This window comes from Natrix helvetica, assembly GCF_964273705.1.
Source record: "Natrix helvetica genome assembly, chromosome: 12".
Taxonomy (NCBI): domain Eukaryota; kingdom Metazoa; phylum Chordata; class Lepidosauria; order Squamata; family Natricidae; genus Natrix; species Natrix helvetica.
Genome location: NC_138556.1, coordinates 1172444 through 1184649, shown reverse-complemented (window position 1 = coordinate 1184649; position 12206 = coordinate 1172444). Strand labels below are relative to the sequence as shown.

At 54.3% G+C, this 12206-nt stretch overlaps 1 protein-coding gene across 1 annotated transcript; it reads left to right on the top strand.

Moving 5' to 3' along the window:
* Positions 1–10464: 10464 nt before the first annotated feature.
* Positions 10465–11562, top strand: NGRN (neugrin, neurite outgrowth associated). The gene is made up of 3 exons (XM_081964952.1): positions 10465–10748; positions 10835–10945; positions 11025–11562. The coding sequence occupies exons 1-3, from the start codon at positions 10639–10641 to the stop codon at positions 11293–11295; spliced, it is 492 nt and encodes a 163-aa protein (XP_081821078.1). The 5' UTR covers positions 10465–10638; the 3' UTR covers positions 11296–11562.
* Positions 11563–12206: the final 644 nt, after the last annotated feature.

Below are 12206 nucleotides of genomic sequence, written 5' to 3'. Positions count from 1 at the left end.
TCTCACTTAGCAACATAAATTTTAGGCTCAATTACTCACAGATCTCCAGAATTCGACTCCCTGAGGGGTTGCTTTGATTGGTTTGTTACCTTAGTGAGCTTGTTAGTAAACTGGAAGAGCTAGCTTGTATAAGAAGCCTCTCTTCCAGAAGTTAATTGAAAAAAGCATGTTGATCACAGAATATCTCCTCTAATTTTTCTCTGTGGGGCAGAGGATGGATATTTGTCGGTTTGTTAAACAAGGCCTGAAAGCTGTTCCTGCTGAGTCAGCTCCACAGTTTATAAACCATGAAGGAATTGAAACTCAGTTCTTTCTAAGGGGACACTGACTTTTGTGGGGAAAATCAGTTTGCAAATGATTGAAAAGGACGTTGGTACTTACCTGATATGCCTCTTCTAATAGGGTGGAGATAGCATCCGTGCATGGGTTGACATTGTCCGCCTTCTGATTGGACTGAGTCTGATTAAAGATAGTTAAGACACGCCCCCTGTTGCTAGCCTTACCCAGCTATTCGGTGAAAAAGAACATAGACAGACTCAATGTGTCATCAAACATTAACTTCAGTAAACAATAACTCATCCTCAAACAATAAGTCAACAATGAACAACTTGAACCATAACCCTCCGTGAGACACATAAACCCGTGATATAAAGGGAATATCAGAACAGTTCGTAATGCAGATCAGTCGGATAGTAGGGAGGGGATGGATGCTATCTCCACCCTATTAGAAGAGGCGTATCAGGTAAGTACCAACACCCTTTCTCAATAGAGATAGCATCCATGCATTGGACATACTCAAGCCTTACTGTCCCGACAGGAGGGATTCAGACTGATCAGAAACAGGTGCAGCCAAACGAACCGCTCGTAAGACCCTGTGGCCAAATGCTGCCTCCGCAGATGCAAATTTATCTATTTTAAAGTTGGTAATGAACTGGGAAGGTGAAACCCAGGTGGCCGCCCTGCAGATCTTATCCAGAGAAGCTTGTGTTGCCCAGGCTGGTGTAGTAGCCTCACTTCTCATAGAGTGCGCAGTTATGCCTGTAGGCACCGGCTCATGTTGGGAACCATATGCCCTAGCTATGCAGCTGTGGAGCCATCTGCCGATGGTTGAGGCAGACACCTTCTGATCTAGGGTCGCGGGCTGAAATGATACAAACAGCATTTCCGACCTCCTAAAGTCAGAAGTGCGACTGATGTAGACCTTAAGGGCATGTCGCACATCCAGCTTGTGCCACCTTCTCTCCAAGGGATGGTTAGGTGAGGGGCAGAAGTTGGGTAAAACAACCTCCTGTGCTCGGTGAAACCAGGAGGAAAACTTGGGTATAAATGGTCTATCCGTAGGACCACTCTGTCAGTGTGGAAGGTACAAAGATCCTCCCTCAGGGACAGAGCCTGCAGTTCCAAGATCCTCCTGGCAGAGGTGATAGCCATCAGGAAGGCAACTTTCCACGTGAGGAACAGGAGTTCCACAGAGTGCAGAGGTTCAAAGAGGGCCCCGTTAGAGCCGATAAAAACTTAAACAAATCCCCTGTGGGGTAGCGGTGAACCGTCAGTGGTCTCAGATTGACAGCACCTTTTAAGAACCTCCTTATGGTCGGGTGATGGGACAAAGGTCCATCTCCCCCAGTCAGAATAGTGGCCAGAGCTACTACCTGCCTCCTCAGTGTATTAGGTGATAGCCCTTTCTCCAGCCCATCTTAGAGGAATTCCAATACCTGAGATACAGAAGCAGTTGTAGGATGAATGGTCTTGGCCTCACACCATTTACAGAAATTACGCCATGTAGCATCATATATGCAGACTGTGGAGGGCCTCCTGGAAGCCTGGATCATGCCAATGACCCTGGAGGAAAGGTTGTCCTACCTCAGAGAGTCCCGTTCAAGCACCAGGCGGTCAATTGGAGCCACTGAGGGTCCAGATGCTCCAGCGACCCCTGATTAAGGCCACCCTCGGCCTGAGGGATCCTCCAGGGTCTGGCCACTGACAAGGTCTGTAGGTCGGCGAACCACACCGTCGTGGCCAATGAGGGGCCACCAGAATCACCTCTGCCCTTTCAGTGATCACCTTGCGCAGCACCCAAGGAATTAGGGGCAGCGGGGAAATGCATAAAGAAGGCCAGGAGGGCATTGACACCTGAGAGCATCCGTCCCCTCCACCTTGTGTCCGAAACCTCACATAGAAGCAGGGGAGCTGGGTGTTGTCTGGGGTGGCGAACAGGTCCACAACTGGCAAGCTGAAGCGATCCGAGATCAGTTGGAATAGATGAGGGTGGAGGCGCCATTCCGCATGGTCCACTTTGGCTCGGCTGAGCCAGTTGGCCTGAACATTCGCCACCCCCGAGATGTGTTCTGCTGTCAACGAAGCCAAGTGCCTCTCCGCCCAGAGGCCCAGTTCCTTGGCTTCCTTCATGAGTGTCTTGGACTTTGTGCCGCCTTGATGGTTGACATGGGCTTTGGCAGCCACATTGTCCATCAAGACTAACATTTGTTGGCTGGCAACGCTGCCAAGAAACCTCTGGAGGGTCAGGTGGATGGATCTGAGTTCCAACCAGTTTATGTTGTGACTCCTGTCCACCTAGTCCCATTGTCCCTGGGCCATCTGTGCCTGCAGATGCCCCCCCCCCAGCCGTAAAGACTGGTGTCCATGGTAACAGTCACCCTGTGAATGACTCTGAAGTGGCAGCCCCTGGTGATTGCCGTTGACCTCCACCAGTGGAGGGAGTAGAGGACGTCCATGGGAACAATGAGCTTCACCAGTGATGTACTCCTTCGTGCCTTCTGAAAGGGTAAGAGAAACCACTGTAGGTTCCTAGTGTGTAGGCGTGCCCAAGGCACAATGTTGATAGCTGACACTATTTTCTCCAGCAAACTGGACAAGGTGGCTAGGGAGACCCTGCGCTGACTCAATACCTCCCCAACCAGTTGTTTAATACTCACTTGCCTATCCTGTGACAGGAAAATCTGTCTGGAAACGGTATCAATCCACACCCCCAGGTGTAAGATCCAAGTGGTGGGTTCAAGATGACTTTTGTCTCTGTTTATAGAAAAACCGTGGGCCTCGAAGGTGCGTAGTGTTATCTCTAAGTCCTGCCGTGCTCCAGATATTGACCTGGATTGTAACAACATATCATCGAGGTAGCATTGGACACGCATGGGCAAAGCCCTCAGGCGTGCTGCCAATGCTGTCAGCACCTTGGTGACTGCCCGGGGGGCGGAGGAAAGGCCGAATGGCAGGGCCTTGTACTGATAGTGCCGCCCCCCTTAACAGAACCTCAAAACCTCAGTGTTCATGCAGAATAGGGATGTGCAGGTCAGCCTCCGTCAAGTCAATTGACATGAGGAGGCCACCCTCCCGCACCCCTGCTAGAATAGAATGCAAAGAATGCATTTTAAATCTCCGATATTTTAAGTGACGGTTGAGCCGTTTTAGATCTAGAATTGCTCTCCAACCCTTCGAGGCTTTTGGAATAATAAAAAGAATAGAATAGAAACCCTGATGTAATTGGTCATCTGGAACCAGTTGGACAGCCCTGATGTCCAGGAGGTGTTTATTGCCGAATTAATTAGGATTTGTCTGTCTGGATTGCGGGACACCGGGCAACGAATGAAGAAACTCAGGGGTGTGGAAAGGAATTCTAGAGCTAAGCCTGACCTAACGGTACGCCATACCCAGTCGTCAGAGGTAATCTCGTCCCATCATTCTGCAAAAACTGCAGAACGATGCGACAGAAGAGGCCCTGGCCCTGGACGTGAAACTGGTGGCATTGAATAATAATAATAATAATAATCTTTTATTTCTAGACCGCACCCTTTCCTAGGCAGGACTCGGGGCAGTGTACAGTCATGTTAAAACTATATACAAATACATAGACATGAACGTAGACGTAGACGTAGACATAGACGTAGACGGAGGAGGTAAAAAAAATATACTGTACAATTCTTAGTTAAAATACAAATACAATTAAAATTCCCTTTAAAAAATCCCCAATAAAATGTTTGCCAGGAGGTGGAAGATGGAACTATCAATCGGCTAAGCCAGCTAGTCGGAACAGGTAAGTCTTGAGCTTCTGTCGGAAGGAGCGGAGGTCATTAGTAGTTCTAATATCGGGAGGGAGGTCATTCCAGAGGGTTGGGCCCATCACAGAGAAGGCTCTACTCCTAGGCGTCACCCGCTGGCACTGCTTGGCGGATGGCACCTGGAGGAGTCCCTCTCTGTGAGAGCGGATAGGTCGTAGAGATGTATGAGGTGAGATGCGGTCCCGCAGGTAACTAGGTCCCATGCCATGGAGCGCTTTGAAGATAGTAACCAACACCTTGAAACGCACCCGAAAAACCACAGGCAGCCAGTGCAGCTCACGCAGGAATGGTGTTATATGGGAGTATCTTGATCCTCCCATGATAACCCGCGCGGCCGCATTCTGAACTAGCTGTAGTCTTCGGGTGCATCTCAAGGGGAGCCCCACGTAGAGAGCATTGCAGTAGTCCAGGCGAGACGTCACCAGGGCATGAGTAACTGTGCGTAGGGCGTCCCGGTCCAATAGGGGGCGCAATTGACGCACCAGGCGAACCTGGTGGAACGCCCCCCTCGCCACGGCTGTCAGATGGTCATCCATCGACAGCCGGGCATCAAGGAGGACACCCAGATTGCGCGCCCGTTCCACGGGGGACAATAATTTGCCCCCTATGGCCAGTGATGGCGTCAACTGGTTAAATCGGGGCGCCGGTAGCCACAGCCACTCAGTCTTGGAAGGGTTGAGTTTAAGTCTGTTGTCCCCCATCCAGACCCGCACGGCTTCCAAACACCTGGACAACATTTCGACGGCCTCGTTGGGGTGGTTTGGGGTGGAAATGTACAGCTGTGTATCATCAGCGTACAGATGGTATCCAACCCCAAAACCACGGATGATCTCACCCAGCGGCTTCATGTATGTGTTGAACAGGAGGGGCGAGAGGACCGAACCCTGAGGTACCCCACAAGTGAGTGGCCTCAGGGTCGACCTCTGCTCCCCTGCCAACACACACTGCGTCCGGTCGGAGAGATAGGAGCGGAACCACCGCAGAATGGTGCCCCCCACGCCCATCTCTTCCAGCCGTCGCAATAAGATACCATGGTCGATGGTATCGAAAGCCGCTGATAGATCTAATAGGACCAGGATAGAGGAACAACCCCTATCTCTGGCCCTCCATAGATCATCTACCAACGCGACCAAGGCCGTCTCCGTGCTGTGACCAGGTCGAAAGCCGGACTGGCGCGGGTCAAGATAGACTGCTTCCTCCAGGTGACGTGGGAACTGTTGCGCCACCACACTCTCTACAACCTTCGCTAAAAAGGGAAGGTTGGAGACAGGACGGTAATTAGCTAGTTCCTCCGGATCCAGGGAAGGCCTCTTGAGCACCACTGCCTCTTTCAAGGCAGTCGGCAAGGACCCCTCCTCCAGTGAAGCGTTCACCAGACCCAGGAGCCAGCCTCGTGTAACCTCCAAGGATGCCAGTACAAGCCAGGAGGGACCCGGGTCCAGTAAACATGAGGTGGCTCGCAGTCGCCCACGTAACCTGTCCAAGTCCTCGGGGGCAACAGAGTCAAACTCCTCCCAGCATGGTGTCTCAAGACTTGCTTCCGACGTCTCCCCTGGTCCACTGAAGGGGGGCCATCCACTCCGGATCTGATCGATTTTGTCCTGCAGATATTCCCCAAACTCCTCTGCTCTACCCTGCAAAGGGGCTTCCCGCGACCTCTGAAATAAGAGAAAGCGGGTCACCCGAAACAGGGCGGCAGGGCGGTTATCCGCGGACGCAATAAGAGCAGCACAGTGTCTACGTTTGGCCGCTCTTAGAGCCACAAGGTAGGTCCGTAAATAGGCTCTTACCTGTGTTCGGTCAGATTCGGAGCGTGAGGACCTCCACCTGCTTTCTAGGCGTCTCTTGTGGCGTTTCATCACCCTCAGCTCCTCGGTAAACCAAGGAGCCAGGGTGGTTCGTTGCCGCAAGAGAGGCCGCAAAGGCGCTACCCGGTCCAAGGCCCCCGCAGCCGCCTTATTCCAAGCGGCCACTAGGTCCTCCGTTCAGGAGTGGGTCAAGGCTACAGGAAGTGGCCCAAGCTCCGTCTGGAACCTATCCGGTTCCATCAGTCGCTTGGGGCGGAACCATCTGGGACAATCAGGTTCCGCCTCGCCGCAGTGGGGATAGCGCTGGGGAAGTCGAGCCGGACAGAAGAGTGGTCTGACCATGACAGGGGAGTGATAACTAGATCTTCTATTCCCAGATCACTCGTCCACTGTCCAGATACAAAAACAAGGTCCAGTGTGTGTCCACCCTTGTGTGTGGGGCCCTGAATTAATTGGGACAGGTCCATGGCTGTCATGGAAGCCATGAACTCCCGAGCCACCTCAGATGCTTCACCCGTCGACGGCAGGTTGAAATCCCCCATAACCACAAGTTTGGGGGTATCAACTGCCGTCTCCGCGATCAGCTCGAGGAGCTCAGGCAGGGCCGCTGATGCATAGCGAGGAGCCAAGTATACAATCAGCAAGCCCAACTGCCTCCCTGGGCCCCATTTCACACCAAGGGACTCACACCCGGAGATCTGTGGCACAGTGAACTCCCTCGGTTCCAGACTCTTCCGTATAATTACCGCCACCCCGCCACCCTTACCCTGGGCCCGCGGCTGATGAAATGCATGGTAACCTGGCGGGCACATCTCCACGAGGGGCAAACCACCCTCGTGGCCCAGCCAGGTCTCCGTTATCCCTGCAAGGTCCGGCTCCCCCTCTGAGATCAACTCATTAATGAGGGAGGGCCTTGTTAACAACGGACCTTGCATTGCAAAGCATCAGCCTCAGGCCCTGGCTCTGTAGGTCCTGACCACCTAGGCTGCGGAGGTTGGTACGAGCGACCGGGCGTGTCCAACAGCCACGGTCTCCCAACCGACTACGGGATTTTGTTCGGTCATCGCATCCACCCCTCCCCACGACCGTTGGAATAAAACAACCCTCTGTAGGAATGTCATTTTCCCTCCCCCTCCACACTCCGCTCACTTCCTCCTTGACCTCACCTGTTCGCCTGGCTACAGTCCTCCTCCTGGCCTGATCCCTCCCACCCACCCTGGAACCCCCTAAAAAGGATAAAAAGCATTTAGTTAAAAAAACCCTGAGTCTTCGCTTCCTCCACCTCTCGGGGTTAACAAACCCGTCATTAAGGTGGGCCCTTGAGAGGGCGAAGGGCCATATCTGCGAGAGGGGGGACTCCCGCAGCTGGAGCAAATCCGATCTCAAATATATGCTGGAATATATGCTGGAAGCGATGCAACCAGGGCCAGGGTGCCATGGATGTTAAAATGAGTCAGCAGGCCAGGTTCCACATCAGATGGTAAATAAAGGGATGATGAGAAGACAGTAGGAAGACGGTAAAAAAGATGGAGGCCGGGAGGCAGTCTATGGTGTAAGTAGGCAGACGAATTAAATAGATGTTTGATGGATTTTTTTTCCTAGTGGGTTGGTGGAAAATGGTGGGGGTAATCACGTAGGCGCACACAGTAGTTGACTCAGAGGCAGTTGTAAATAGTCACAATCAAAATGACAAGTGGGCAGGTAGTTGTACAAAGACGTTGGTGGTTAACGAGGGGCACCTGGGCACAGTCTTAGCAGGCAGATGGCAGATGGCAGGGGTTGATGGCAGGGGTTGATAAATCCTCTGCCTCCTAGCTCTATGTCCCCTGTCCCTGGTGCCACAGGTCTCCTCCCTCTGCCAAGCTCCAGGCTCTAGGCTCTAGGCTCCAAACTCTAGGCTCCAGACTCCATAGATCTTGTCGTGGCCTGCCCACCCCCTATTTCAGCGACCCCCGGCTGTTAGATAAAGTCCCGGCGCTGCTCCAGCCAAAGCCCCGGTGCTGCTCCAGCCGGCCTGCGGCTCTCCCGCAGGCCTTCTTCGGCCTCTAGCGTCGCAGGCCTCGTTCCGCCCCCCCGAACGGCCTTCCGGCAATCCTCACCCTTCCATTCGGCCCTGCTGGCATCACCGATACCGCCGTCTAGCCGCCCGGGTTGCTGGGAGCCATCGCTGCCATTCTTTTCTCTTATCCACTCTGCCTCGCTCTGCCTCGCTCCTTGCCGCCATCGCCGTCCTCCAGCCGGAGCTCCGATCATGGCTCCGCCTCCAACGCCCATCTCTGCCGATCTCGGCTCCAGCTGGGACAAGGTGGAACAAACTTCTTCTCCTCCTGGCTATTTGACCACCCTGGAAAGCCAATTGAGGGTCGCATCAGCCGTTAACTGGACCAATCTTATTCAGGTCCTGATGGGCCCTCAAATCAGTTGCTGGGATTCTCTGCTGGAGCTGTTGGAGCCAAAAGAGGCACGACTGTGAAAAGAAAGATGCCGTAGTTGAGGCACACACTGCCCAGGCCGCAGCCTGATGACCGTGTTGCATCGTGAGGTCAGCCCTCTTGTCTTCCAGCTTGAGGACCTCCTCCTGCGATGCTGGCATGGAGGTCGCTGTGTACAGGGCCGCTACCAGAGTGTCAATTGCAGGAACCTGCAGGAGCTGTTCCAGTTCATTGGCCACATTGTAAAACTTTTTGTCTATAGATGATGGCGTAGGGCCTGATGTTGGGGACACCCATTGCCTTTGCACAACATCGAGGAACAGCTTTGGGGCGGGATCAGTCTCCAACGCCACAGTTTGTTCAGTAAAAAAAGGAGTCTGGTGACGCGGAAGCTGCAACAGGCGCTGGCACTGTCACCTGTGTCCCAAAGGTGGCTGAAGCTTTAGCCTTGGTGAGGAGGGTCTTAAAATGAGCTGGCTGGAACAGGTCCGAGAATGAGGCCTTCTCCAGAACCACCTCTTCATTTCCTGAGGACTCAGCCTCCTTAATCTCCCCGTCCTCTGACACAGGCGATAGACTATGCTGAGACCGAGTTGGAGACAAGGACCGCTGCACTGCTGGGGCTGGAACTGCACTCAGAGGGGTCACAGGAGCCACTGGTGGGGCTGCTCCTGACCCTTGCTGTAGTCCAGCAGCTATGCCCTGCCTGATGGCCAATGCTACTATGTCCAGTATATTGGGCAAGGCCAAAGGATTCATCTGCATATCTGGGCGAAGACCTGCAGCAGTAGATCTTGATCCGAAGTAATGGGGGATAGCTGAAAGGATCTGCTGCTGGCCTGCGACAGCAGATCCCCTTTTGATGAGGAAGAGGAAGGCCTGTGAGTCACAGACTTGGAGCCTTGCTTATCAACTGCCTTGACTTTCCCCTTCCCAGGCCTGGGAAGATCTTTGGAGGAGTGGCCAGATGATTTGTCAGCCCTCTTACACCCCTTGGGGTTTTGGGAGGTAGAAGGGTCCACCACCGTCAGGAGCCCGATTGGAAGGCACTACACCTGGACTTGAATCAACAAAGGCAACGTTTCAGCCAGCTGGGCAAGAAGCAGGGATCTGTGCCTCGTTCAATGGCATAGACAAAGAGCGCTACACTCTCTCCCGCTCTGTCAGGTGTCGCTGGGCAGTCAGATGTCCCACAGGATGAGCAATGGGCGCAGGCCCTTTTACTCCAGCCTGATGGACAGGCAGACAAAACGATCTTACTCTCCTCAATCCAGTGCAATATTATGAGATAATATAAGAAGCTATCAATTAACAGTAGTAATAATAATCATATGAAGGAGCTAACGATGACACATCTGTCCTTTGAAGTGGACTGAATGGGTAAGGCTTGCAACAGGGGGTATGTCTTAACCATCTTTAGTCGGACAGTCCAATCAGAAGGCGGACAATGTCAGCCCTTGCATGGATGCTCTCTCCACCTCTATTGAGAACAGTTTAAGACAAAAAAAGGTGCCCTGGCAAAAACTAGTTTTAACAGGACGTTCTCACTGCATTCCCCGAATTTCAAGATGCAAATGTTTCTTCTATGACCATAAACCTACAGGCAACAGAAGTAACCTGAGATCTATTATATTATTTGTGAATGCACAAGCATGCATCCTTTATTCCCCTTTCTGAAATGCATGAATGGGGGGATGTGTGTTTCCCATTATTCTTTTGGAAGAGAGCCCTCAGGTGTGTGGCGTCATGAGAAATCACTGCGATGAGCCTTGGTTAGTATTCGCTTTGGGCTCTGAGTCCGCACGTTCCTTCTTCATAAAGGCCCTTAACTGGATGAGGCTGAGGCTGACACAGTTCTGCCATTGGATGCACAAGATGGTAGGAGAGACGCTTGCAGGCGAAAAAGTTACGCTGTTGGTGGCTTCACTGCACCTCCTGGCAGGCCGCACCATAAGGGCACCACGTCTTTTATGGACACCGTTCTGGCTGGGTAAAAAGTAAGGAGTTTCCGTGTGTGTGTAAAACTTTTACACAAACAACGCAAACGCAACACAACGGAGAGAAGGGAACGTCCGAGGGCAAAGCATCTAATTGGAAGCCACACGGGACCTTCTGCGCAAGCGCCTTCGGGGGGGGGAGAGGGGGAAGCGAGCGAGGCGCAGGCGCGGAAGACGCAGAGTCGCTGGGCTGCTGCTGCTGCTGCTGCGGGGCGGAGGCGCCTCCTGTAGTCTCGTCTCCGGGCCGCGCGGGGGCCCGCAACCCGAAGGGGCGATCCGGAGGGGCGCAGAGAGGCCGAGCCGAGCGCCGGGCCGCCTTCCGGCCATGAAGCCCCCGCGGGTGCCGGATCCTCGGAAGCTGCTCGCCGGGCTGGCGGCCGTGCGCCCCGACGGGGGAGTCCCGGCGCTGGACGAGCAGCTGCAGGAGCTGGAGAGGTAGGCTCGCCCCCCCCCCGCGTCTCCCCCCCCGCGTCTCCCCCCCCCGTGTCTCCCCCCCCCGCCTGACCGCCTCTCGCCCGCAGGAGGCTGCAGTGCCGCGCCCGGCAGAGCCGCGAGCGGCGGCTGCGGAAGCTGATGGAGCCCGCGGAGCCCCCCGAGCGCGCCTTGACCCTCCGCGCGATGGAGCAGATCCGGTAAGGAGAGCCGCGCGGGGACCCGGCTCGCCCCGTTCAGGCCCCCCGCCCGCCCGCCTGACCCTCCGTCCCTCCGCAGGTTCCTCCGCCGCGCCTTCCCCGAGGAGTGGCCGGACGGCCGACTGGCGCAGGGCTTCGGCGTGACGGCCGAGGTCATCCGCCGGGTGCTGAAGAGCCGCTTCCGCCCGTCGCCCGAGCGGGGCCTGAAGCAGGACGCCCGCGCCGGCGCCCGGCCGAGCCCCACGCTGAGCCCGCCGTCCGCCCCGGAGCTCCTCCCGGACAGTCGCGAGAGGCGGAGGCCGCTTCCCGGGGCCGCTTCCTGGAGCTCCCCGCCGAGGAGCCTTCAGTAACGAGGGAGCCCGCGGCCGAGCAGGGGAGGAAGGGGCGGCTGCTTCCCGCTCTTGTCCGGCCAAGCCACCACCTGATGGGCCCAGGATTGGGGGCTGTAAGGAGAGGAGTAGAAGAGGACGCTGTGGGTTCTTTGGGCCTTTTAAGCCGAGGGGATGGATGGTCCTAGAGACAAAGGCCTGCTGATTTCCCCCCCAAATGCAGCCTTATGGCCATGACAGAAGAGCCCCACGGAGGGAAAGTGCCCAAATAAACACTTTGATCCACAACTCTCCAGTCTCTTTTTTTAGTGCAGGAAAGAGCAAGGTAGCCCATGTTTCCAGGGTCCAGGCGAAGCCTTCCACCAATGTGGAATGGATGCAACTTGGGCAAGACCCGGCAGTCTTGGGAAGGCCGCTCTTCAGGACCGTTTGTGTAGGCCAATTTAGAAAGGAATGGTTTTTATCTAAACAATGGGTCTCAGCCTTCTTAATGCACGGCCCTTTAATGCAGTCCCTCATGTTGTGGTGACCCCAACCATAAAATTATTATATGTTTTCCATATTTTTTTGAAAATATGTGTTTTCCGATGGTCTTAGGCGACCCCTGTGAAAGGGTCGTTCGACCCCCAGAGGGGTCCCGACCCACAGGTTGAGAACCACTGATCTGTTGGGAGCTTGTGCTTAATGAGAAATACAGACGTATTCAGGACAATGGAGTTGCAAGGGACCTTGGAGCCTTCAAGCCTGCTTGAGCGGGAGATTCTATACCATTTTAGGCGAATGGTTTTCTAGTCTCCTTTTAAAAGCCTCCAGTGATGGAGCCCCCACAACCTCTGGAGGCAAGCAGCACCTCTGGCTAATTGTTCTCATTCTTAGGGAATTCAATCAAGTAAACAGTACCACAACCCAGGAGCTGCCACACAAGCCAACAC

Coding starts and splice junctions, on each gene's coding strand:
- NGRN (XM_081964952.1), top strand. CDS start 10,639: ATGAAGCCCCCGCGGGTGCCGGATCCTCGGAAGCTGCTCGCCGGGCTG. Junction 10,749..10,834: donor CAGCTGCAGGAGCTGGAGAG/GTAGGCTCGCCC, acceptor TCTCGCCCGCAG/GAGGCTGCAGTGCCGCGCCC. Junction 10,946..11,024: donor CGCGCGATGGAGCAGATCCG/GTAAGGAGAGCC, acceptor GTCCCTCCGCAG/GTTCCTCCGCCGCGCCTTCC.